Genomic DNA, 26,881 nt, shown 5'->3' on the forward strand with positions numbered 1-26,881 from the left:
ATTGGGGCAGTTTTCAATAAAATGGTCCATTGATCTCCAGCATTGCAGGGCCAGAAAGTGCTCTATGTCTGTTTTCAAGCCAAAATCCGCGATGTGATGGGAAACCTTTGAAGGGCACGTTTGTATCCATTTCCCTGGGAGCGGTTGACAAGGTATTTAATCATGAGAAGTGACAACAAAAGTCCAATGAAAATGTAAATGGTTACATTTATAGACGTGGAGGCTTGGCTATTTATTTTTAGATACTTAAGACCAGGCCCCTTGATCCACAGAGGGCGTTTGAAGCAAAGTGGTAACTGCCCTAGGGGGCCACTATAATATGATATGTAAGAAGCTTGTAAGCAAAAACAAATAAATGAATAAATGAAAGTGAGGCAGAGTTCACAGGAGCATTGTGTGGACTTGCACATATTTTTTTCTGGAAGAGTAAAACCATGGTAGCTTGGAGTTTCATGTGTCAGTAACTATAGCATAAACTCAAACATTGAAAACAGTTGTTTTCATATCCGCCCAAACAGATTTGATAACTGGGAAAGGTGGGGGAATAGGGAACAAAAATAGAACGATTTTTCTTCATGATGCTTGTCAGTGAATTAAATCTAATGTATGTGTCAGGGGTGCACTTTATGGGGCTTTGAAATTTCTCTAAGAACAAAATGTCTCAGGCTTAACTCAAAACAGAGGCAGGCCTGCCTCTCCATGAACTTTGCATTTAGAAGTCATTATGATCACTGCCTTCTCTGGCAGACGTTCTGGAAACTATACTATATTGTTCAGATGAGAAGGTCATCATTAAGTTCAAAGATCCGGACTACATTTCCTTCCATTCAACTGAGTCTATCACTCTCAGAATACCTTTGGAAGGCTGGGCTTTGCATTTAGAATTTTTACTTAACTGAATTCATTCAGCTAAGTAGCCGGCAGGATCCATAGGTAGTTCTGAGTAGGACTGTTTGATTAAAAAATGAAAAATGTTACTATTAATTTTCTTCCAACCATCAATCCCAAAACTGTACTGACAAGTTTAGTATTACTATTAGATTAAAGCAACCTGGTATCATCTCTTTGTTGCCTTTAGGGTTTTGAAGTGTAAGGGCTAATTGAATTTGTTTGAAACAGTAGAAACACAAACTCAATAAATGATTGCTGTTATAAAGCAGCTGCTCCCTTTCAGAGAATCATTATGTCCGTCTTAAAGACTTTTGGATAAAGGATTGGAAATTCAAAGCATATACATTATAACAACTTAGATTTTTAAATTCAAGTACAATGAATAATATTAAACCCTGACTAAAATCAAACAACTAACATTATTTTTCTTAATATTTAAGTCGAGTTACCAAGAATGTTTTAAATACCAGTGATAATTCATGAAGGAGGAAAGAGCTCCAGATACGTTATGTGCTTTGTAAAGATATAGCCGGTTTGTGTGCCTGAAGCAAACTATTTTTTAATAATGCAGCACATATGAAAATGTTTTTAGAATGTGCTATTTCAAAAATTCCACTAATGTAAAATAATACACACTCTGGCAGAGAATAAGCTTCACAAATTACGTAAGTTGAATGGCCTTAGCTAAATTTTACACTTGACATTCCTTTTGTTTACTGTAATATGGTATATTCAAGAATTCATTACCTGGTATTCTTTTGGGAATTTTAATCAATTTACCCCTTTCGGCAACTATAAATAAGATTTTAGTCATCCTGCAGGAAAAAAGATAGCTTTGTTCTTTTTCCTACATAACATGAAACATCTGCATAGCTGAGTAATCCAAGACAACTTGCCTCTTAGTATCTCTCAACAATTTTAATTCCTGTTCAATTGTCAAATCAGTACATGCTTTGGGACTCAACAGACTAAGGTGCTAAGTAGTAGCATATGGCACACTACTGCTCCTGTGATGTTGCTGCAGGCAAATAGCATGATTCTAAACTTGAAATGATTTTTATAGAAAGCCAGTGCTGGAATGGCTCCAGAAATGGAAGGACACTGTAAAAATTAATGATATTCTTTTAGACAGTCCCAGAGGGCTCTCTGGCACTATCTACTACGTGAATTCTATACCTCTTAAGCTAGTGTATACAAATCCTTAAATTTTTTTGCATATAATTTTGTAATCGATAGGCAGCTTTTACATCGAATATACCACCCTGTAATAAGCCTGACAAGTATGCAATAAAAACCCATGACATTTCCACTTCTCCCGGCTTCGTTCTTAGAATATTGACTGTTTTCTCCTATGATAGCCCTAAGTGTGCCACTCAGTGCTTTAGAGACCATTTAGCTTTCTCCTACTCTGGGTAGCGTTTGAACCATGCAATGCAAGATTTCTTTGTGGGTTTCTAGACCCTGGCTAAGGGGGCCCGTGTTGCTTGATACCTCATGAACTTGCAGGTTCCCTTCTGTAGAGTTTGGGGGAAAATGTGAGTGGCTAATGGAAGGGAAGCCAGACATGAGGAGGGGCCACTGGCCATCACACACTCCTTTGTCATTCTTAACGTGTCATGTTTGATTGACCAACATGCCGAAGGACACAACAAGGAGGTGGAAGGGAATTGGGCTGCCCACCGGAGCTCTGCCCCTTCTCCAGAATAGCCCAGGCCCACTCATGCTGGGGATCGATCCTTCTCTTTCCCTGAAAAACTCAAGCTCCTTTCTCCAGCCCTTACAATTCTAGTACCTTCTGTAATTCCTTATATGTGATTGATTATGCTCAAGATATAAATGTTCATTTGAACTAAGTACATCAAAGGAAACAGGAGTCCAGTTCTCTTGATAGGAACTTTCTATGGCACCAAGGTCATTTATCTATTTATTTACTTATTTTTCCAGTTTTCTTTTCCTCATTCTTTTTCTTCTATGGAAGTTACAAAAATATCATTTTCCACGACTACCTATTCATTCCATGCTTTCCACCCACACTGGCAACATTCTTTACCAGTTCCGTGGACATAGGAACTCTTCACTTCTCACCTGTGTCTCAGTTCAGGAACTGTGTGGAAAAGATTGAGAAGGACTGTTTTTTTTTTAATATGTGTGTGTGTGTGTGTGTGTGTGTATATATATATATATATATACACACACACATACACACAAGAAATAATCACCTGACAGGGAAAATCAGAAGATTTTTCTGGTGTCAGATCATGGAGAAGATTTGGTTACTTGATTGAACCATGTTTTTTAATAAATCACTTCCTCCTTGACCTTGGGCTTGACTCCAGTAAACCATTTCTTTCTGCTTGTTTTCCCTCTTTATTTCCCTGCTTCCTTCATTCCTTCTCCCCTTCTTCGTATTTTCCTTCCATCCTCCTTCCTTCCATGAACAGTTATCCTTTAAGCTTGAACTAGTTTTTGTTGTTAATTCTGCGCATCCTAGTAAACCCTAAGTATTACAGGTCCTGACCTAAGATCCTGTTTTAGATTATTTTCAGGTTGTGATCAGCTTTCTCTGCTTCTTTTTTCTTCCTGCACTGGAATTGTCTCTCTTACCTGGTTCCTCAAATTTCAAGATTAAAAATAACTATGATAAAATAAAGCAATATTATTTTTTCCTGGAATCTTACAACTAAGCATCTAACGTGCATTTTGTACCATCCATCTTGAATGGAAAAGTTGAAGAGCGCCATCTAGGGCAGCTCTCATGTGAGTTTCAGGTTTGATTTCTAACCTCCCTGGGCACCTGTCCCTAACAGCAGCTCAGACTCAACATATCCATTCGTCAAACTGAAATTCATCACCTCCAGCCCACTCCCTCACCCCAAACTTCTTTTTTTCCTATATTGCCTGTAGTCGTGAGAGTTAACACCACCCCCAGCCCCGTCACCCAAGACAGAAACTTGAAGAGTTTCCCTTACACTCTCAGCCCTGAGTTGATCCCAGGTAGTTCTGACTCTACTTCTCTGCATCACTGCTGAGTCTGTCTCCTCTTTTCCTTCTGTGTAATTACTGCCTGAGCTCTGGACCTCAAAGGTTCTCATTAACTCAGCTCATCTTACCTCATTTCCATCTTTCCTTCTCTCCTCTTGCTGTTGCTGAACGGTCCATGTTCCTTCCTTCCTTACACACCTCCGTGCCTCTCCAGCATCTGGTTGGACTTACCGAGGCACACATCTGCCCTGCTGTGGCATGTAGCCTGCCCACCTGACTGTGTCCTTCTTTCTCTCTGGATCTCCTGTGCTTAGATGATGCCCGACACGTTGGAAGTGTGCAGCATTATTTTGTGTACATGTTTCAATCACCTTAACTCTTTGAGTCTTCTACTTGCGATGGTTTTCAGCCCTCCTGTGCAGACATTTAGCAAATCTGGCCATGCCCATTCCATTCCAGGAGCACCCCTCCTCCTGGGTGTCAGCACCTTGCACATTAACAAAAGACACCAGCACTTCTGTCTCCTCAGAGGATTATTTCAAGTCCAAGACTCAGAGAACTAATGTGATAATAGACTAGATAATAACAGGCATTTATTCTTACAATAATATCGGATTGCTATTTGTCATATGCAATATAATGGCAGCAGAACCAATAGGACTTTCCAAGTTCTTTTTTGTGCAGTGTTCTCTTAAATCTACTGTTAGAATTGTAATATTTTGAGGTTTGCAAACATATTAATAGCTATATCTGTATTTTTAGTTACATGTTTTCCTAATGAGAAAATTCTCAGGGTTAGGTAGAATATAAATGAGGTATGACAACAGGGCCTGGAAAGTATAATATTTTTTAAGAGCACTTTGGAAAAAACATCTCTTGACTTAGGCCATAAAATTTCCATGATCGTGACATAAATTTGAACTATAAATTAGACCAATTACTTTTAGATTGGTTCCTTTTGGCAGAAATTTCGGGAGTAAGGTCAGCTTGACTTTTTGACCATTCACCCAATAAAATAGCAAAGCTGCCAGGCTTTGAGTAATCTAGTTAGTCCAGCAAAGTCTGACATCTTAACAAGCCCAAACTAGTTACTCAAACCAGTCTTCAGTGTAACGTTCAAATGATTACTCTGCGCAGTCCCGGAGGTATTCATTACAGACAAAATTGCTCTTTTGCCTTGCATACAAGCTGAGTTTTCAATGGGAAATGAAAGGCTGCCTGGAAAAATAGGCCACCTAATTAAGTTAAACTACTCTAGCATTTGGCTTGACATCTTCATTACTCAAAATTAAAAAGATGCTTCACTCGAGCACACAAGTTACTATTGTTTATGTTGTTTTCTTCCTAAATTGGCTTCTTACATGGAAATCTGTTTTTCAGAATTATATCTTGAAATAGCTCACATATTTCATACAGTTTATAAAAATGTCTTAATAGCTGTATGGATACTGAATACCGGCGCCATGCAAATATATATCTTAGGGCTCTTGATAGTCAAGCACACATTAGTCTTTCTGCAGATTTTCTTGATCATTTACATTTTGGTATGGTTGAAATTTAGGTGATTTTTTACCCACCCAGTCTTTATTATTATTATTATTAGTTGGGTATCGACTCTGTAACCTATAAATGATCAGTTACATGAGAAACAGAATTCCTCAAAAAAATTTTAAGTAGACAGTAAAATCTAAAGTGAAATTCATTTGTCCAGTAGAAGTGTTTTATATCAACTTCTCTAGCAGAGCTATTTTGGGAACATTTTAAAACACAAACACATGTAGAGCACACCATCTACTGATTGCCAGTTCCTACTCATTGACACTAATGAGGCTGCTGACAGGTTAAATGTTGTGTATCATATACATTTCCAAGCTGTGGGATTTGCGAATGCAAGACTCATTTTTTATTTCAGAAAATAAATGTTTGTTGCTGAGTATGCTTGAGAATTTTATTATAATTGTCTAATAGTATGTTTTTTCAAGCATTAGGCAAATGCATTTCAGTGATAAAAATTATGAAACTATCTGTATGGAATAGCATGTGTGACAAAAACAGATTCTCCAAAAACATCGAGCTCCATGTGAAGGATGGTTTGCTCAGTGAACAGCTGTCAAGTGACACCAAGACATTTAGGCACCAGCAAGAGGTGCTGTGACTCTAACACACAGCCTGACCAGTTATACAGTTGATTTTGATACGTTTTGAAAACAGCCCTTTAGCTTGTTCAGAATCGTATTTTTTTGCAGCTGTTTTTCTTTAGCACATGAGCAGTGATGAAAAACTAAATGATCCTTCCTGTTAAATTTTGCAATATATATATATATATGTGTTAGGTTTTTTTTCTATCACTCATAATAAACCTGTCACTAAAGGATGTCTAAAAAATAGGTATGATATTCAAGTTAAGAATAGCAATGTGTTGAATGATGTTATCTGTCCATGCCAACTCTACTTCCAAGACACTTTAAGATTGTTCCAAACAAACACTAAAATTTCATTATGCCCGTATGTCAAGTAGAAGCGACTTTGCCCATTTTTAGTATAAGAACACTGAGGCTTAGAAAAGCTGTTTTTCCACCCATCCCTATATCTTCTGAGACCACCTTCTTCATATCCTCACCTGCCACCCAAACACCTTTAAAAAAGTGTCAAGTTTCCCTTTGCAGTTTCAGTTCCTTGGTTTTAGAGCAGACTTAGCTGGACTTCCCAGAAACACAGAGTTTCAGTTTCATCTTTATCCCACATTTTCTTTCTTTCTCCTGTGTTTTTTCTGATCTATGTTACTTCGCAGTTTGGACATAAAAATTTCTAACTATAATCCTAATGATTTGAGAGTAATTGGTGGCTATCTTGGAAAATGCTCTCCATACACTCCTTCCTCTTTGTAAGTTATGATCACTGATCCTGTTGCAAGCAAAGTCAAACAAGTGACTTCTTGGTTTTGGCATCAGATTTTTCAAATAGAACATCCTGGTCTGAAACTCAGGAGGGCTCTGAGGGTCATGATTTGAGACCAGTAATGAAGCCTTCCTTGGATGTGACTGGGCCTCCTAGCATTTCAGGAGAAGTCCTGCATTCAAGAATAGCTAAGCCCATTGTGAGTAGTTATTTTCTGAACTCACACACCAGGGTGGCCATGGAGGAGGGGGAGCTGGGGGCAGGGATAGAGCAGGGCCAGTGCCCTGTACGGAAGTTGCCTTCAGGGAGGCCTGAACTCACCTGTACTGTGAGCGCTGAGCTGTTTATTTCTTATGCTCTGACTTCAGTTAAATGTCTTGCTTGCCAAGACGATGGTAAGTTTTAGTAGGAAGCTTCTGCTTGGCTGGAAGTTTAGGTTAGCACTCCCCTACCTCCATGGTAAAGAATGAAGTCGATCCATAATAATAACAACTGTCAGTTGGCAGCTACCTGTGTCTGTAAGGAACTAAGCAAAGGCCTTGCACTCATTATCTCATTTAATCCTTACAACAATTCTTGGAGGATGATAATGATAGAGGGACTGGCCAAACATCAAAAAGATAGTACATATCCCAGCTAAGTTCCTGGCCCGGAAAGGCCTAATGCCCAAGTCAGACTCCATCCATGGGCAGCAAGGCCTCACTGTATTTTAGAACTTTAAGGTCAAAATGTTGATGTGCTAACCTCAGACCTTGTTAGTATTCGGATAACTGCATGTGTTACCGTGCGTGGGAATACTCTGAAAAAAAGCAGGTTGAACCAAATATTTGACCATCTCTTCCCTACCAAAGCAGCAATTTCATATTTGTTCAAACACACACATAAGCTGTGCAGAGGTGAGGTGCTTATTTGCAGTCCCTGGCTTCTTTTATCCAAAGTGGTGATTCCTTCTTTCCCCTCTTTTCCAGCCTTTTCCAAACCTTTGCCTCCATAGCTGTCCCCTTTTCCTCTGTATTTTCATTGCTTTCCTTGTCTGGGTCCAGGACTCTTCCCCTTCTTGTCATTTTTCCTTTTCTCCACCAAAAGATAAACAAAGTATAGGAGGTCTTTCCATCACAGACGTCGCACCGCTTCCACTGCTTTCTCAGGGATCCTGCTCCTGGGAAACCGAAGGAGGAGGAATTCTATCTTTTTTAAACTCCGGAAATTATCTCCAATTGTTCGTCTTTTTTTTCCCTTGCCCCTATCTTCAGCTCCGCTTCAGCATAAGCTTTCTTGGTAAAGACTGTAGGAAGCGAGATGGTCCTCAGATACCTAGGGATCCAACTGCAATTGCTTCCTGGTAAAAGATCCAAACAGTGGGAATTGCCTGTCGGTGAATGATGATCTTTCCTTTTTCTGGCCCTCTTGATTGTGGGAGGAGCCAGACCAAGAGCAGAGGCCATCTGTTTAGCTCCTCTGCTAATCTGGCTTTTTCATGAAGAATGTGGGTTTACATATGCAACATTTACTGATTTCTGTACGATGGGAAAAAATGAAAAGAATGGCCATAAACACATATAGTGTGTGTTTTAAAGTTTACATAAAAATATGTACATATAAAAATAGGCCAACACTGAATGCTTAATTCCATGCTGGCTGCCTATATATGATTTAGCAAAAAGAATCTGACCATAAGCAAAAATCAATTTAGCACAGGTTTCTTAAAAAAGAAAATTTTATTAAAGCTCAAAGGCCGTACATGCTTTCAAATAGTATATTAAAACCCAAATGCGGGCTTCGCTGGTGGCGCAGTGGTTCAGAGTCCGCCTGCCGATGCCAGGGGACACGGGTTCGTGCCCTGGTCCGGGAAGATCCCACATGCCACGGAGCGGCTGGGCCCGTGAGCCATGGCCACTGAGCCTGCGCGTCCGGAGCCTGTGCTCCGCAACGGGAGAGGCCACAACGGTGAGAGGCCCGCGTACCGCAAAAACAAAAAGCAAAAAAACAAACAAAACAAAAAAAAAACCCAAATGCATTGGGCTTCCCTGGTGGCGCAGTGGTTAAGAATCCACCTGCCGATGCAGGGGACACGGGTTCGTGCTCTGGTCCAGGAAGATCCCACATGCCGCGGAGCAGCTGAGCCCGTGTGCCACAACTACTGAGCCTGCGCTCTAGAGCACGTGAGCCACAAATACTGAGCCTGCGTGCCACAACTACTGAAGCCCGTGCACCTAGAGCCCGTGCTCCGCAACAAGAGAAGCCACTGCAATGAGAAGCCTGCGCACAGCAATGAAGAGTAGGCCCCGCTCATCGCAGCTAGAGAAAGCCCACGCACAGCAACGAAGACCCAATGCAGCCAAAAATTAATTAATTTAAAAAAAAACCCCGATGCATTTTATTCAATTATGAAATGTAAAAAATTCTATGTATTAATGCTATGGGTTTCCCCTCTGCTCAGCTAGTTCTCTGAATACAGGCAAATCATTTAACCTCTTTACACATTTTTCGCATCTACAAAGTGGGAGCGTAGTGTCTGAGGTCTTCTCTCGAGCGAGCATTCTGTAATTTCATTTGAGCATAAATATAGAACTCTAGAACATTATCCTAAGAAAAAAAATGCATAAGGTTATTCACCACAGTGAGGTTCATAACAGAGAAAAATTAGAAATACCCTAAATGTTTGGTAATAAGAAACTGGAATAAATTACAGAACATGCACACAATGATATAATATGTAGTCATTTAAACAAAATGTAATAGATGATATTTATTGACATGAAAAATATTCACATCCTTTTAAGTGACCAGGTTAAATTATATGATGGTATAATAATATAGCTTACATTTATTGATAGCTCTTATGAGCTAGTATATTACTCAAATTTAAATAATTTGTAATAATTTGTAATAATAATGTAATTTGTAATAATAATGTAAATCATTATCTCATTTATCTCAATTAATCCTGATATACCCTTAATGAATTGAATACTGTTATCAACCCTACTTTACAGATTTGGGAACTAAGGTTTAGAAGAATTAAGTAACTACACCTGCTAAGAGATGAGATGAGATTTGCGTATAGCATTTCTAGCTCCAAAATCAGAGCTTTATTAAAAACAAAACAAAAGCCCAAAACAAGATAGCAAATATGGACTGAAAAGATTCTTGAAAGAATGCACATGTTTTAATAGTGTAGGTTTGTGTTTTTTTTTCCTGAGTGGTTGAATTCGAGTGATTTTTTTTCATGTATATTTTCTTCTTTTTCACTCATTAACATGTATTATTTATAAAATAAACCCCCCAAAAATTGTAGAACTGAATCTCAGAACTCAATGTGAGAATTGAAGACATCTGGAAAACTAAAAAAAGATGGACTGCATTTGTACATAAAATCTATGCTAAGCAATGAAATTTTAAATGTTTTAATTATCCCCTTTAAACACTGAATACAGAATGATGACCTATTACCGGAACATCCTTGGGGCCCCCACTAGGGTTTCAGAAGTAGCTTCCCCACTTTAATATGCTCTCCCTAGTCATCGTCCATGTGTGGTTTGGGGTTGTGCTGGGGGGTGGGGGGGGCCACATTATTTGTTTTCTAGAAACTTTTTTTTAAGAGTGGCCCTAGCAGCAGTCATGGCACACAGAAGAGTGCTGGACTTCCCTGCCCTGCCCACCCCTGATCTGAGAGTGCTCGGCCCACTGCCCTAACACCCACAGATCCTGAAAGCTTCAGCCTGTTAACCCCAGCTCAAGGTCAGAGCTCTCCCAAACCCAGCCCCAGTGTCAGATACTCTCTGGGGCGGCCTCAAGCTAACCCTGTTTTCTGGTCTCATTGAGGCTTTGCACCCTGGTTCTCAATGATCCAATAAAAACAAGTCCCAACAGAGGCTCGCATTGGGCTCAGTACCCCAAAGTTTCTTTTGATCGGTGGGCTCAATCTTGCCCTTGAAGTTTTCTTAGATATTGAAGACCTGACCTCCATGTTGAACCTCCTTGCTGCACTGTCTGGACTCGCTCATTTGTCAGTTTTGTGGTCTTCCCTTCATCACCTACTGCATGTCAGCAGAAGTGTCTGATCTTCAGGTCCTGTTATCAGGGTAAATCTGTTTATAACAACCTCCCCACCCCCCATCATCCCAGCTTCAAATAATTCCTCTTTCATTTACACTCAGATATCACTTAGTTTGACAATCGGACATGCTGTTTATTGGAAGCCTAAGTTTTTATATCTCTTCTAATTTACTTCCTTTATGACAAGCTGTTATAGTTCTTTGTATCTCAAATCATACTTTGTGGGATGCCTTACACACAGTAGGTACACAACAAATGCTTCTATGACGAAGCTCTCATTGCCTTTTACTTAATAAGGTTACAAAAACTAATGAGCACAAATAAAATAAATGTGGTACGTTCTACCCAAAATGCATTTTGATAACTGTTGCTTGAAAAATTAGTACATTGTGTGTTTTTAAATGAAGATGATTTATTGCTATTGTCTAACATGTAAAGAAAGACAAAAAAATTGTTTGCAGGATCATTGGCTTGAGCACATCAGTGGCACCTGCTGGACAATTCTTGCCGAGTGTTAAGATGATTTATGTAACAGACCAAAGCTTTCCACGGTAATACATTATAGTTTCACGCTATCAACGCTTGTTCATGCAGAAACAAAAGAATCTGAAAAATACCTACTTCTGAAGGTCTTCTCAAAAGAAATTGGAGATAATGTTGATGCTATTTAAACTCTTCCTAGGGAAATCACCATTACATTCAATATCAACTTCTGAAAACATGCAGAGGAAGTTTATTATTTTTCTAATGAACCCAATTTACTTTGCTTTTCATTCAGTTATTTAAATTACGCAACAAGAATTTTCAATAATACAAGATGAAACATGTTTAAACATGGGCATTTTTCTATCCTGAACTTTCAGAAATTATGTTATAGATTAAAAATTAAGGCATTTCATATAAATTTGATGGCAGTGCTATTTATTTATCTTTCAGATAAAGATCTATATGAGAAACATATTTTACAGTGTTATAACCATAGCCATATTTTTAGTGTGTGCATGATTGCATGAAGCCATCACATAATTTAAAGATATGTACAAGATGATATCTTTTGAATTCTTCTGAGTTATGGGACCTCTTGTCACCAAAGATTGAATACTCTGTATAATGATTGCAATATGTGGACAAAACCCCACAAATACAAGGCCCTTCTGGTGGAGAAACTAGATTTTTAGAAGAGAAGAAAAGACAAAATCCAGTAGAGATTTCCCATTATTTGTTCCCAGTCAGCATATATTGACACTCTATCTAAACAGTACAAAAACATAAATTCTCTGTAGTCAAAAGAAAAATCAGCCTAATTAACATCCCACCTCCAGATGTAATAATGTAGAATAAGAATAAAAAATAAGAACAGGCTGTAGTGAAAGGAAGTATGGATTGCAGAAGGAGAAAATAATGTAAACAGGATACCCAGGCCATGGAATATGTAAAGCAAAATGATGAAAAAGAAATGTGAGCATGTCATTAAACAGGCAGGGGAATGAGATCGTCCAGAAATTGAGACGTTTTCCTTCCTTTTTCACTGAATTGGGGATGCTGGAGGTGGTTGGACGTGGGGAAGGACAATGGCTTTAGTCAAGAGGCTAGAAAGGTTCCCAAAAGATCAAATCAAAACAGATCGGAAGGATCTTCTGTTACTTTCCTAACCCGACTCTTGATTCTTGTCTCAAAAACAAACCATCTGATCAGCAATTTGACAGCGGTCTCCCAGGGAATATAGTTTTCCTTCGGACACAAGACAGTATGTTAGCAAATATAGCTTTTGTTGCAAACTTAGACACTGAAATTCTGCTTCACACATTCATTAGCCTTTTACCTGGGTCAGTAGGACGGAACTGTCAGGAACTGATCAGCCTGGGTGCCAGCCTGCAGCAGAGCTCTCTGAAGAATCAGAGTTGTGGCCCTCTGTACATGAGGTCCTTATTGTCTGAGCTCTCCAGCATCGTCGCCTATTCACCATTTCCCACTATCTTTTTATTCTTTAATTTCAAAACTGCAATCTAATCCCATTAAAATAAAAACAAATGCTATTTATGGGGAGCAATTAAATGAATACATTATGTATGAATAGGGCTACACTTTGCTTCAATATGAGGTCTGATCAATGGCAAATATACTGAAATTCCTTTATTACGATGTCTAAATCCTCTCCTATTTGGTCTATAGTTGTTTTCTCAGACATGACCCAATCCACGGCATATATAAACACATTTAACGATAACCATAGCTATGCCAAAGCTGCCATTTATCAAGAACTTTCTATGTGGCAGACATATATTATTAGGCTTTTTACCTATCTTATGTTTTTGTCTTCATGCTCATAAGAACCCCATAAAGCAGGTTTTGAAACTGAGGCTCAAAGGAGAAACCTGTCCCAGAACCCACACTGACAAATGCTTCAAAGAGCCTGCAGCAGCCCTGTCTGCTGGACTCCAGAGCCTCCAGTCTTTCCAGCATGTTCCGTGGCCTTCTTATCAGTCACTGAGGAAGCATTATAAGTACTCTCAACCGGTCCGAGATCTGTCGCCTCATCAGAGAAAGATGTAGCACCTTGTAGCTAAATATGCAAATGCCAATGGTAAGGGTTCAAGAAAATGGCTTGAAACAGTCACTGGATCTATTATTTAGAACCATAAAAATAGTCTCTTGAGGAGGATAATTTTGAAATTACTACTTTAATGCTTCCAACAGTCCCCTTATGGCCTCTGAGAAGTTCATATATAGTCCAGCGTTAGCCAAGCCTCGTGAAAGCACAGCCCATTCTACCCACATATCACGACTCTTGGCTTCTGCTCCCTGGACACACAGGGGCTCACAGAGCCTCCCCCTCTAGGATAGAGCCGTATCCCAGCGCCAGCAACAGAAGGAGAGTCTCCTGTGTCTAGGACCAGTGAGTAACTTAGGATCAGGGAGAATCTGGTTGAGTAACAGTAATAGAATTCTGAGGTCTTTGACTCACTTAGATCATGCAGACTAGCTATAGTTTAGAGCAAATCACTTTGCATGCTGCTTTGTTTCCAGTTTACCTTTCATTAACATGGTGAAGATCCAAGATAAAATTAAATATATTGCCTTGAATTTCATACCGTTAACCCTAAGTACTTTCTCTTCATTTGTGTGGATGGTCACCATTGACTTTTATCATTTCTTGGGGAAGAGGCAGCGCTGAGAAGATTCTAGATTGGGAGGCGTAAGAGGCACTCGAAAGGCTGATAAGGAAGATGATGCCGCCTTGAAAGGCCATACCTGCTCTTCTCCAGCGTTGTAGCCTGGAGCCTAGCCCCCCAGATTCTCAGAAGCCATGGACTGACTCCTTGGTGGTCTCTCACTCAGGCTAAAAAAAGTAGCCCAGTGTCTCAGCGGGATATGCAAGGCCTTAGGAAGGATCAAATGATCTTTGGTCTCAATAGAATTGGAGAATGAAAGTTTTTTTTAATACCTGGCCTCACTGAGACTTGAAGGAGGAAAATAAGCCCGAATCAGAAAAGGACCCTGAATCAGGAGAAAGTGCAAGGAATGATTTTCACTGAAGCTTCTCTGACTACTCAGTCCCTGGTCTCATCACCAATGTCCCTGTTTCTGTGCTCAGAGCACCCTCTCATGCGCTCTCTGTCCACTTGTCTAGTGAGGCCCTTGCTGGTAGCCATCCCCAAGGGATCCTGATGCGGAACCAAGGCTTCCGCCAGGTCCTTAGCTAGCTGCAGTAGGGATTAGGTTCCAACAACTTCTGAGAGCGAGGGGGCCCCAAACTCGCCCTTAGGAATCCTCTGGGACTTCTGTGTTACCACGGGATGGTGAGTGCAAACCACTTCAGGGGGACAGATCAACAGCCAGAGAGGGACACTAAACTACCCTACCCCAGCCTTTCTCAGGCTGCTTAAGCCTTTACATCTTTAACAGGATACAGTACTTTTGGCTTCCCAACATGCTGAGCAATCAGCATTCCATACCAGGCTGTCATCTAGCCAGTGCATTCTTGGGAATACAGGGTATTTATTCAAGCCCATGGCATAACAGTGGTATAGTCATAAACTTCACGCCTTTGAAGAGTCATCTTCACATTCATTTCTTCTTGTATGCATTCATTCAGTGATTCATTTGTTAATTCATTCAACAAACATTGAACACTGATTGTAACCAGGCAGCTTCATGGGGAATGAGGGAAAATACTGAATCATATGCGATTGTTACATCACCCCCAAAACTGCAAATTGCCTCTTAATATATAACTTACTGTGGTTAAGTCAAACTTATTAGGTTTTAAGAAATCAAAATAAAGATGTCATGCCATGGAAGTCAATGTTGAAGAATTAGCTAATTCACTTCCAAACTTAAAAAATAATTAGTAATTAGTCTGGCATTGAAGTTTTTGTGAGTTCTGTGACATTTTGACATTTATACAATTACCGTGATACTTTTATATGGCATCGATTACATTGTAATAGGCTCCTGGCAAATAACCATCTCATGACTTCTAATGTGAAGAATAGAAGCTACTAAGTAACCTTTTGTTGTTAAAATTCTTGATCCACATAACTACCCATTACCAGTTAAGTTGTGGAATCTGTGGTTTTGGTATGTAAGTGCACGGATTAAATAACATTAATGTGTAATTACATGAAAATAAACCATGTAGCTTAGTTAAATTGCAGTACAATTGTTATCACTGGACGTAAAGTGATACCAATTAAACCTTCCTTTAAAACACCACAAATTAAGATTTAACTGCTGGAGAAATTCTAGAATGTGAATTTATAGTACACCATAGGTAGACTATCCCTGGGTATTTCAGAGGTTTAATGTCATTTATAAAGTTAAAAACATCTTTTTCCTTTATGGCTGGCATTAATTGTATCTTATTCAGGAAGGTTTCAAACAGATGTCAATTAACTTCTTAAAAGATAGGTATCAACAAGTTCAGCCTTTGAAATGTTGACAGAAAGACAAATTATGAATACTTGTGCTCTTCTAGGGTAAATATTTGATTTTAATGGGATGGGCATTGGGATGGAATTTGGGAAGAGGAAAAACCTGATACTAATGCTAATACTAATTCTTAAATTGTGAAATTTTATTGATCAAAAACAGTTGAGTATTGGCAACTTTGTATCATTCAACTTAATAAAATAATAGCAATTAAACTAGTTATGGAAGTGTTAGAAATAAAAACACCTTCTTCCTCCATATATCCATCCCTCAGATGTACTGAGTCGATTGCTTACCAGCTAAGTGAATGTTATTTAACTTCAAACTCTCAATTTTCTGTTCAGGAAAACAGGGTAATAATAGCTACACAAAGGATTATTGAAGACAAAGGGCTAAATGAAGACAGCATAGTCAAAGGACTCAACACAGTGCTTTCTACGAAGCCAGCATTAATAAGTGTGCTTCCTCTCCCTCCCACCCCCCACCATTTTGTGTCTTTTATGCTTCTTATGTGAATACTTGTACCAGGGGCTGATGGTTTAGGTCTACAGATTAAAGGTCTAAATTATATTAGGCAAATGAGAATTTAATCAAGCTTGCTGTTTTGACACAGGGCACTAGTATATTTTTCAGACAAGAGGTAGATACTGTAAACAGGAAATTTTGATAACTTATGATTGAACTTTTAGTGCTGGTGATTTTTTCTTTTAACAGAACTTTAGATACTTAAGAAAAATTATCTGCAGAGATGAATTAAATCTTCCCTTCATACGCCCCCAGTCTGTAACCCACACGTGCCTCTACGGGACCACGTCTCAATGCCAGATGTTCCAAGTAGCTCTTCATTTAAGCGTGTCTCCTGACAAAACCTAAACAAATATATCAAAACTTGTACAACATTTAGCAAGTGCAACTTGAAGGTTTTCTTTCTGTTAGACAAATAGACGTCATCTGGAAAAAAATAACCCCAGGCACTTGGAAGCAGGAGCATGAAGCTGATTGGCTGAACACCCTGTGAATACCCTACACTCCTTTCTTTGGCTCCTACCCTCAGTCTGCTCATTTCCAATCTCGCACACTCCAGCAGGCGTGCTGCTGCCAGACAAGCCGGTCCTTGCTACCCCTGTGCTCAGACGCTAGGGAGACTCGCGTACTTTGAAAGATAGGCTTGTGAGAGTTATCTGGACCCGCTCTGTTTCCTTCGTATTATGGCACCTGCTCTCTAAAGACTGCTAAGTATTGCTGTGTTTTGATATGAATTGGTAACAATATTTTATTATTCAGTTCCTCCTTATATGTTCCATGTTTACCACATTCTATTTGTAAGCAGGAGTGTCCTCACATACTCTTGTCTTCCTTCTTTGCTCCCTCCCTTCCTGTTTTATCTAAAAGCTACTTTCTAAAAGAAAAAGCCCCACGTATGTTGTTATTTATTTTACTGATTGACTTTTATTCCTAAATTAGTATTATAATGATATTTGTGTAATTTTGCCTTTCAAAATTGGCCGAACCGCATTTAAATGATTACAGAATTATTTACTGCCTTCTAGGGGTAGATCAAATAAATGTGAGTAGTCAGAAATCAAGAAAGCCATCTTCATTTTTATTTTGATGGCATAATCTTCATGATAAAAATAGCTTTTAATGGCATTATCTTCATATATGACACTTTCTCTGAAGTCACACTTATGCAACATGGTTAAGCTACTGCTTTACCAAATTTTTTTGTCAGTTGTGAGCATGTAGCTCTTCAAAACCCAGAAGCAATTGCCTTAGAACTTCTGGAATTCGTTTTATTACATCTCATGATCTGAGCAGTAGGGAGCCCCATGAAACATGTTTGATCAAATATTAATTTTATAAATTGCCTTTCCTTCCCCACAATTCCCATGAAAAAAGGTATTCAGCTAGATTACAACTCTGGAGCATTTTAATGGGACCTTTGAAATCTGTTTGAGTTCAGCTTCTTGGAACAATAAAACTGCTTAATGGTGGCACTCTTTATACGAGAAGTGGCTATGCCTTCGAGGCGATTTTCTTCCATGCATGATAGAGAAATTGCAGCAGGATAATCTGAGTGTTTGCAGTGTCTTTGCCAAATCCTTAATGATGCTTGTAATAATATCTGAAAGGGTCATGTGTGTTTGTTCACCATGATGAAAAGAAGGGGATGATAATTTGCATCAATATCACCATTGTCTTTTCAGTCCTACCCTGGTCCAAGCCTGGAAAGCGAAGACTTTAACATTCCACCCATCACTCCTCCTTCCCTCCCCGACCACTCGCTGGTGCACCTGAATGAGGTCGAACCTGGTTACCACTCTCTGTGTCACCCAATGAACCATAATGGCCTGCTACCGTTTCATCCACAAAACATGGACCTACCTGAAATCACCGTCTCCAATATGCTGGGACAGGACGGAGCGCTGCTTCCCAACTCCATTTCTGTGGTAAGGGTCTGCTGACTGATTGGTGGTGGGGGAGCAGGGGACACAGCGAGGACAAGGTCGAAATTAACGTGAGAAGCTTTCAATCATCGTAACGTGGCTTTCTGAAACTAGAATCGTTTTTAGCTATGAAATCCTAAATCCATAAATCCGGTAAAATCCTAAAGCAATTTTCCATTTTACATTTAAGTCAAGGCAAAAATCAATTAATTACATGTTTGATCACTCATATTTATAACCCAAAGTCCTAAATACTATTTGACACTGAATGTGTGGTCATATGGTCAAAATGTCTTGTTAGCTTTTAGATAAAAAGTTATCATAAAGGTGCCACATCTCATCTAGTGCAGGATTCTTCACCACAAGCAAGATCCGCACTTCTTCTAGGAACTGCTGTGAAAGTTGGTTGCTGCCCTATTTTCTGCTCTCAAATTCCACCAATTTATATAATAGGAAAGCAAGAAAACAATTTTCATCTTTATTTTGAAGGTATAATTTGGGTGATCAAAATTTATCTCTACTGAAGTGTTTCTGTCTCTTGGACTTTGTTTGTCACTTTGAATCTTCTAATGTTCTACACTTCTCAAATTTAGTGAGACTATGTATCACCCAGAAGACTAGCAAAAAGTGAATGCCCAGCCCCTACCCAGGAAGTCCAAGAGTCTGTATTTTTAACGAGTATCCCATGCTTGAGAAATACTGACATCATAAAATCTTTCTGTCTGATTTTTATGTCATCTAAAACCTTAATACTTTCTCTGTCTATATCTCAAGGAGTAGAGAATATTGCCAGTAGTATATGGCCAAGGGCAGAGCTTTCTACCATGTAACGAGACACTCTCTCAGGTTAACAGTGACTTCTAATGAGCTTTCTTTGGTTTGCGTTGTTCAATCACTTAACAGTCCAACCACCTCTGTTGTCATTTTTATAAGGCACTGAACAGTTCTGTCATATTCACAATGAACAAATCGATTAACTTGCTCATCTTATGTTGTTTCTGATAGGAAAGCGTTTCATGTTATCACTTACCTAAATCATTTGGTGATGTATCTCTAACTTGAATGACTTCACAAGAAGGTTTTTCTGTTAATCGTGAACATAAAGGGGGGAAAAAGGAGAGTGGAAAGAGATCCCGTAGTAGCTTTGGGGGAATGAAGCCCAGAGCCTAATGTCACAGGCCATAGTAGGGTATAGAATTCTCCTCAGAACTGGCAGGTAGCTGGGTGGACAAGAGGGGAGGACTTGTTCCCAGCACCAGCGGGAGCAAAAAACTCGACACCATTGTCCCGGTTTTTAGATGATACTCCACCTGTATAGATTTATCCTAAGAGTATTAACCGTGGCTTCATAAAATGGAAGATGGATTTTTTAGAAAACATGCTAAGTGTGTAAATCTGATGAATGTTGTACTTCAAAGTAGTGACCTTGAAAAATCACGTGCCTATTCCTCTTTGGGGCTAAGCCTTCAGACCCAGTTCATGAGCCAATAAGGTGTCCATGTCATGCTTTATAGACTTCCCTGTTCACTGAGAAGGAGAGGAAGGACGAACACAGCACATAAAATACCGGTTTTGTCCTCTGTGCTTCTTCCTCATGTGCTAATGAAGTTGGGCCACAGGACGATAATGAGATACTCAGTTATATAGTTTTAGTCTCAAAACCCTTTTTCTTTTATATAATTTGCCTTCTTAGCATTCCAGGACCCTCCCAATTCCCCATTCACTCTTTAAGAGATGCTTGTGCAACCTCAGTATACATGCACCTGGAATTTTCCCAGTTTTGCCGCCCTTGCTAAGTCACTCCACCCTCAGATGATGTGCTCGGGACTGGATCTAGTCGCAGCTGTGTAGCACCACTTTCTAGGCCCTTCCTCTACTACGCTTCCCTCCTTCCTTGTCAGGAGCCTCTGCTCATCCTAATTCTTTATGCTCCTTTCCACCCAACCCACTGTCAGAAGCCGGACTTCGGTATTTTCCCATCAACATGGTATTTCCCTTGGAACTTTTCACACTTTACAAGGCAGAGGGTCCCTCTTCAGCCTAAACTAAGCGAGTGAAGCTCTAATTTCCATTCCAGTTCTTGGCAAAGTGAGTCTATTTGGGCTTTTCATAGGATGGTGAGACTTCCCAGTACCTCCAAACCGTATTCTGAGGTGGACATCTAGTTTGCCTCTCACAGTACTGGTCCTAGCATTTTATGCTGTCAGTAAAAAGCTGCTCCAACAAATTAAGTTTTGGCGAGACTTTGGATAGGCTTCAGCACTGTCCAATAGAACTCTCTGTGATGATGGCTTTTCTGTTATGCATGCTGTCCAGTAGCAATAGTCATTGGCTATTTTGAACACTTTAAATGTGGCTAGCGTGACTGAAAGACTGATTTTTATTTTATTGTATTTTAATTACATTTAAGGTAGCAACATGTACCTAGTGGCTACTATCCTGGAGAGCGTAGGTCCAGTTAATTATGTTGATTTAACATTAAATCTACAGGAAACCCATTTTTTAAGCCAGCGTGGTCTTGAAGAAAGTACATTTGGAGATGAAATTTGTTTTAAGAGTCCTTTCTCAAGGCTTGGATCTCTGACTGGATTGCGAGAGCCAGAGTTTGATAATACTGCAAAGTTGCAATAGAAATTTAATAAAGTTGGAAAGGCCGACTTTACTGGAGTCTACTAATTCCTTTGAGAAACAAGGGGCATCTCCAATCTTATTTTGAGCTATCATGTGTTTAGAATGCCACTCATCAGTGTGTACATTTTAAATGCCTTCTGTGCTCTAAATGTTTGAAAGGGCTCAAATGATTGATAAAATACGGTCAGTGTGCTTCAGGAGCTTGTAAACTACAGAAAAAAATGTAACCACGTATGAAACAGTTTGAGTGAAACATCAAGCAATTAGAGACAGGAGAAGGGCTAAACACAATTTTACTGGCCGTGAACCCAGTAGGAATCCTGGTTGGAAGAGATTATAGTCATCTGGTTTGGGTAGTTTATAAAACTTAGTGGAAAAGGTAGGATGGCAGTCAGGTCTTGAAAGATGGTTTCGATTTAGACAAACAGAAAGGAAAGAAAAGGCATCTAGGAGAGAGAGCATTTGAAAAGCAGGCTGGATATTTTAAGTTAGGAGATTTGACAAAAGGCTTCAAAAATCACTAAGGACTGTGGGCTTGATATGAGGGAGTGTAAGAAACCACTGGCTGTTTTCACTCAAGGCAAAAGCATTATGAAAGCAGTGTCACAGGAGAATCCTTCTGGCGTCTCTCTGGAGGGATCGCGGCGGCAGGAAACTGGAGTTGCGTAGGGTCTGAGGAGCCCTCTGTTGCTGTAACTCAGGCAAGGAGTGTGCAGACACACAGGGTGGTGACAGTGAGAACAGAAATACGAGCTCTTAAGTTGTTTGCACATCATTCCCAAATCAATGAATCTAAAGATGAACAACTCTTCATATTGCCATATTTTATATTTAAAAAGGGCTAAGGATTATTTTCTTTGAAGTAACTTTAGGTCTATAAGATACTTTTTTCATGTGTCTTTATAAAGACTGACTAAAACTCTTTCCCAGCAACTTTGCTCGTGTATAATGCGATCACAAAATTTAACCAGATGATTGATTGGTTTATCAGTTGTTGACATATATATATTTTTTTTTAATAAATTTATTTATTTTTTATTTATTTATTACTTCTGGCTGCATTGGGTCTTCCTTGCTGCACACAGGCTTTCTCTAGTTGAGGCGAGCAGGGGCTACTCTTCGTTGCGGTGCGCGGGCTTCTCATTGCGGTGGCTTCTCTTGTTGCAGAGCACGGGCTCTAGGCGTGCGGGCTTCAGTAGTTGTGGTGCGTGGGCTCAGTAGTTGTGGCTCGCGGGCTCTAGAGCGCAGGCTCAGTAGTGGGGCGCATGGGCTTAGTTGCTCCGCGGCATGTGGGATCTTCCCGGACCAGGGCTCGAACCCGTGTCCCCTGCATTGACAGGCGGATTCTTAACCACTGAGCCACCAAGGGAAGCCCCTATATTTATGATATATGTATGAAATGGAATAGTGCACAATTTAGGTTATCAGTGTTCATATAGACGAGGAAATAATGGCTACAGAATCAGGAAGTAAAAGCTTCCCACCTAGAAATTGCAGAGCTCTTTCTGATAACTCCTTTCAAGGTCACCTACAGTTTGGGAACAACCAATAAAAGCTGACACTTGTGGATTCTAAATAATGAACTTGCTGTAGATTTTAAAATCTTGTAAGTATGAGCCACCCTAGATAGATTTATGTATAGGATCAACTGTCGTCAATTTTATCTTCCAGAAGCTCTTCAGTGTTATTAAAGCTGAGACTTTTTCTGTTAGTAGGGCGCTCAGATCTTTGTGTTAGTATTTTCACATGATGGAATTTTAGAATCTGAATGGATCAAATAGGTGAAAATATTTTAATTCTCATTTAGATATTGTATATATTTTAGAGGTTATTGTAATGTTTAACATACATGCATTATTATATGTTATATATGTTGCTGTTTTGTATAATATATAATCTTTTCTGAAAATTTATTTTAAATTTAAATTTTCTTATATCTACCTGTTTCTTATCCCCACTGGCAACATAAGTGATACAGTTTTACTGGTTATAAGCATTACCAACAAATTTCTAATATATAAGATGTAAAAAATTTAGTCTGTAATTAGAAATCAATATCTGAGTGAGTATTATTATCCCAATATTACAAATGAAAAATGGAGATTCAGGGTACTTAAGAGACTTGCTCTGTGGCTCAACCAGTGAACACCCCAGCTTCCTTACCTGAAAAACAAGGATAAATTATCGTCCTTACCTCATGGAGTGAAATGAATATTTAAAAATTGCTTAGACCATTGGTTGGCACATAGGAAGCATTATTACATGTTTGCTAAAAAAAAATGTGAAAAGCAAGACTGTATATGTATAACTCTTTTGCAGAAGTTAAAGTGCATGAGAGAAGATTTTCCAAAAGAGTTATTTATACTTAAATCCTTAATCTTCTTCACATCTGTCCAAAAAAAGAAAAAAAGGCAATAAGCCTGCTAGTCACCAAAGAAGTCTTTACCTTCTACTGAGTGTTCTTACACATCATTTTGATTAAAACTGACATCTTTGGACCACAACTACCGCAGTTCAAATCCTGGCACAGACCTAAACCAGCTGCATGACATTGAGCAACTTACATAACCTTTTTGTGCCTCAGTTTCCTTACCTATAAAATAGGTATAATAAGACACTTAATCCCATACTGTTGTAGCATTAACGTAGTTAATATCTGTAAAGTAGTGCCTGTCACACAGTAGGTGCTAGATATATTCAGTGGGAATCCCTTTCTGATAAAAAGGTCACCAGGGTAGAAAATCTAGATTGCCTTCTGAAACTTGCCATAAACATATACAGGGGCGAAACATACACAGGGTGACAGTTTTTCCTTCCCAAATCTCCCACCACTTCCTTTTTGTATATTCTTGCCTGTGCCATTTTATGTGTTAGTAGTCAGTCAGGACTCCTGCAAAAAGTAAGGTTTCTGGCACTTGAAAAAAGAGTCCATTGTCTTAAAGTCCATATTTTCCAAGACCAGCCTATAAAACAGTGTCGAATTTCTATTAGTATATACTGTTGAACAAGTGCCAACTAATTCTGATTCTCTAGGTCCAAGTTAAACAGCCACTCACGGCCCAATATGCAAGAGTTCCATTTCTCTCAAAATTCCTGAGTTATTTTGATAGTGGATAATTGACTGCCTGTGCTTTTCCAAGAGTGGAATCTGGTTAGAAGAGCACTGGAATGAGAGTCTGGAAGGCCAGGCCCTGCCTGGGATAAGTTTGTTAACCGTGGACAATTCGCTGCACCCTGTCTGTAACCAGTGGGGTTGGACTAGATCAGGCGGAGCCAGGGGAAGCCAGGAATCAGCCAGAGCGGTGTTGCGCTGATTCATCTCACTCGTTCACCTTTCTTGTAAAAATTCCCTTGAACATAGGATTCTGCCCCCAAAGAAGACAGAAAACCACAAAACTAGTTGATCTCTGAGGCCCTTTCCAGGGCTGGCATTTTCCTATGATTCATTCTCTATCGACCACACAACTGTGATCCAGAGTCACGACTCACTCAACTTGTCACTTTAGTTACTTAGTCATTTTTCCCACCATCACTTGGACTAGATTCTCAGTGTTTTACCTGTCCCCCCACCCCAAAACCTAATCGGTTATTAAGATATTTGAACCTGTTGGACAGAACATTTCTTTTGAGTGGAAAATATTGTTCTGCCATTAAGAAGAAAGTGATGTTGCTTTCATGTTGTTAAAAAGAAACTACAGAGCTATTTTGGGAGAAGGGTAAAATAAGAAAATGTTCATATTAAGTATTCATGGTTTAAGAAAAATCTTTTGATTCGTACAAACTGAAATCAAGAGCCTCTCCTTTTTCTCTCCACCCTGGCACATTCACTGCTGGGTTTCACCACGGACTGGTAAAAGGCAAAATGCAACCTTGTATAAAGTCATCGAAGGCTCCTGCCTGGCCGATATATGTGGTGATCGCTTGTTCTTTGTGCAGGCAACAGAAGCTCTTTCATACAAAGAAAAACCGTGCAAAGTTTTAGAATGGCCTCACAGAAAGGATTCATTTAGAACCTGGGCTTTTTGTAGAGTGTGGTTCCTAATGACACAGTATAGAAAATTTACAATGAAAAATGCAACAAAGGAAATTTCAATTTCTTTGAATGCTTCAAATTTCCAGTTCTGGAGTTTAAAATGGAAAAAAATGTTAAAAGGCAATAAAATTGGGGGGTTTATTTCCTGAATGCCTTAGTTTTTCCAGGCAACAAAAGCAAGCATAATGTATATACTCCGATTTATTGTCATTTGAAGCTTTCAGTCATGGCACACTTTGCATTCAAAGGCCACTGTACAACTGTTTTGACAACCATCACTTCGGTAGGTACTGCGCAGGACACACGGAACTGAAGCAGGAGTGTTTCTCTGGGTCTGTAGGGAGTGCTGTACATCAAGGAAGTGAGATGTATGAGAGCAGCATGAATTGCTAATATGTCGCCATGATGGAAAGGACCACTGGCATATTGAATAACGTAGCTTTCAAAGCCAGGCAGAAAATGTGATTACACACAATTTGATTGCTGTTTTTAAAATAAATATTTTCAAAATCTGGAGCTATCCTATTTCATGTAATGCATGAAGTATGTAACAGTGGACTAGAGCTAAGTATCTTTTGGGACACGAAGGAGCTGATGATATCAGCCCCATTCAGATATGAAATGATAGAGGCATTAGCTTAAAATGGAATGGATGTCACCCTGGTTTGTTTCTTTCTTTAAGAAATAGGGGGAGAAAAGCAATAAAAAGAAACGATTTTGCCCACTTGGACAGAAGAAAAAAGACGCAGAATAATTATTTAGAATTATACCATAATTCATTAAATGTTTAGCAGTTACAGCCATTTTTTTCACAAATTATCCTTTTTTGAATATTGCAGCACGTGAGAGCAATGTATTAAACCACTGTAATACTGTGAAAAAATGGGCTGTTTTTTGTTCTTATTTTTTACCATATATAATAAAAGTGTGTGGTTTGGGTTTTTTTTTTTTTAATGTCAGATTCCTAATAAGTCTAAAAATAAGCGTTGGTGGTGGTTAGTTGTTAAGCTCTACTTAAGCCCTTTCTTTGCTCAAAACAGACTACTTTGAATGTAGTATTGATAAGTAGCTCAGTGGACTCAGTATGCTAATGGTTTGGGACTATCTTTTAGTGCTGTAATAAAATATTGTTCCAAACTAGAGCTCTCCTTAATAGCGTTCAGGAAAGGAGTCACTTTAAAAATAACACTTTTCCTTTCTTATGCCAAGTACAAAAACTCAAGGTTCACTTCGTATGTAGGGCTTGCTGTACTTTTTCTTCACCCCTAGTGTTCATGTGGATCAGTGCCTCGCCCATGCGCGGAAGACATCAGAAAGCTATAAGACCGGTTATATAATATACTGTAAGCAGACTCGGGGAGTTATTCAATCCAGTCTCTTAATTCCAGACAGAAGTAAACCTAAACCAGTTAGGATACGTGGTTTTCGATCTAAGAGCCAAGATTCCACAGCTTTCCTTGGTAGTCTGTTTGTGTTTAATTAACCTTGTAACGTTAAGTTAAATTGCAGTAAGAGATTTAGATTCCTTCCAGGAAGTTCCTTATTAAAGTTAAACTGAAGTATCTTACTGCACTTTCACTCTGCTGCGTCCGCTGCAGACATCTGAATGCTTGAAGAACAGTTGATTTCAAGTATTTTGACATTATTAAGTCAGTCCTGCAGTTGTGCTTTACTGGCCCAAATAACCCCAATTCCTTTAACCTTTCCTCAGAGGTCATATTTTTCAACTTTTACATCAAATTAACTATTTTTTTTTAATTTGTGATTTTAAGGAATGCCGACCACAATGGGAGGCAGAGCTCCAGACGTTGCCTGAGGTTGCAGATTAATTTCTGAATTTTTCAAATACTTCTCTGTCCCCACATGGACATTTTATGGTAGTCTCTTTAATAGCATCATCGATTGCTGACATATTTGATTTTTGAACCATCGATCACTCCCACAGCATGTGTCCCTTACTGTATTGGTATCTAGCCAGCAATTCCCCATCTTGTTTCTGTGTAACTCA

The 26,881-nt window shown here is 39.2% G+C and overlaps 1 protein-coding gene across 1 annotated transcript in view; it reads left to right on the top strand.

Annotated features, from left to right (window-relative positions):
• Window positions 1-26,881, top strand: part of TOX (thymocyte selection associated high mobility group box) — a 297,352-nt gene that overhangs the window by 145,089 nt on the left and 125,382 nt on the right. The window contains exon 3 of the mRNA XM_029222730.1: window positions 17,970-18,212. Within this exon, the coding sequence (XP_029078563.1) occupies window positions 17,970-18,212 (243 nt within the window). The remainder of the gene's footprint in view (window positions 1-17,969; window positions 18,213-26,881) is intronic.

Source organism: Monodon monoceros, unplaced genomic scaffold (genome assembly GCF_005190385.1).
Source record: "Monodon monoceros isolate NGI ecotype Baffin Bay Population unplaced genomic scaffold, NGI_Narwhal_1 Super_Scaffold_14, whole genome shotgun sequence".
Lineage (NCBI taxonomy): Eukaryota > Metazoa > Chordata > Mammalia > Artiodactyla > Monodontidae > Monodon > Monodon monoceros.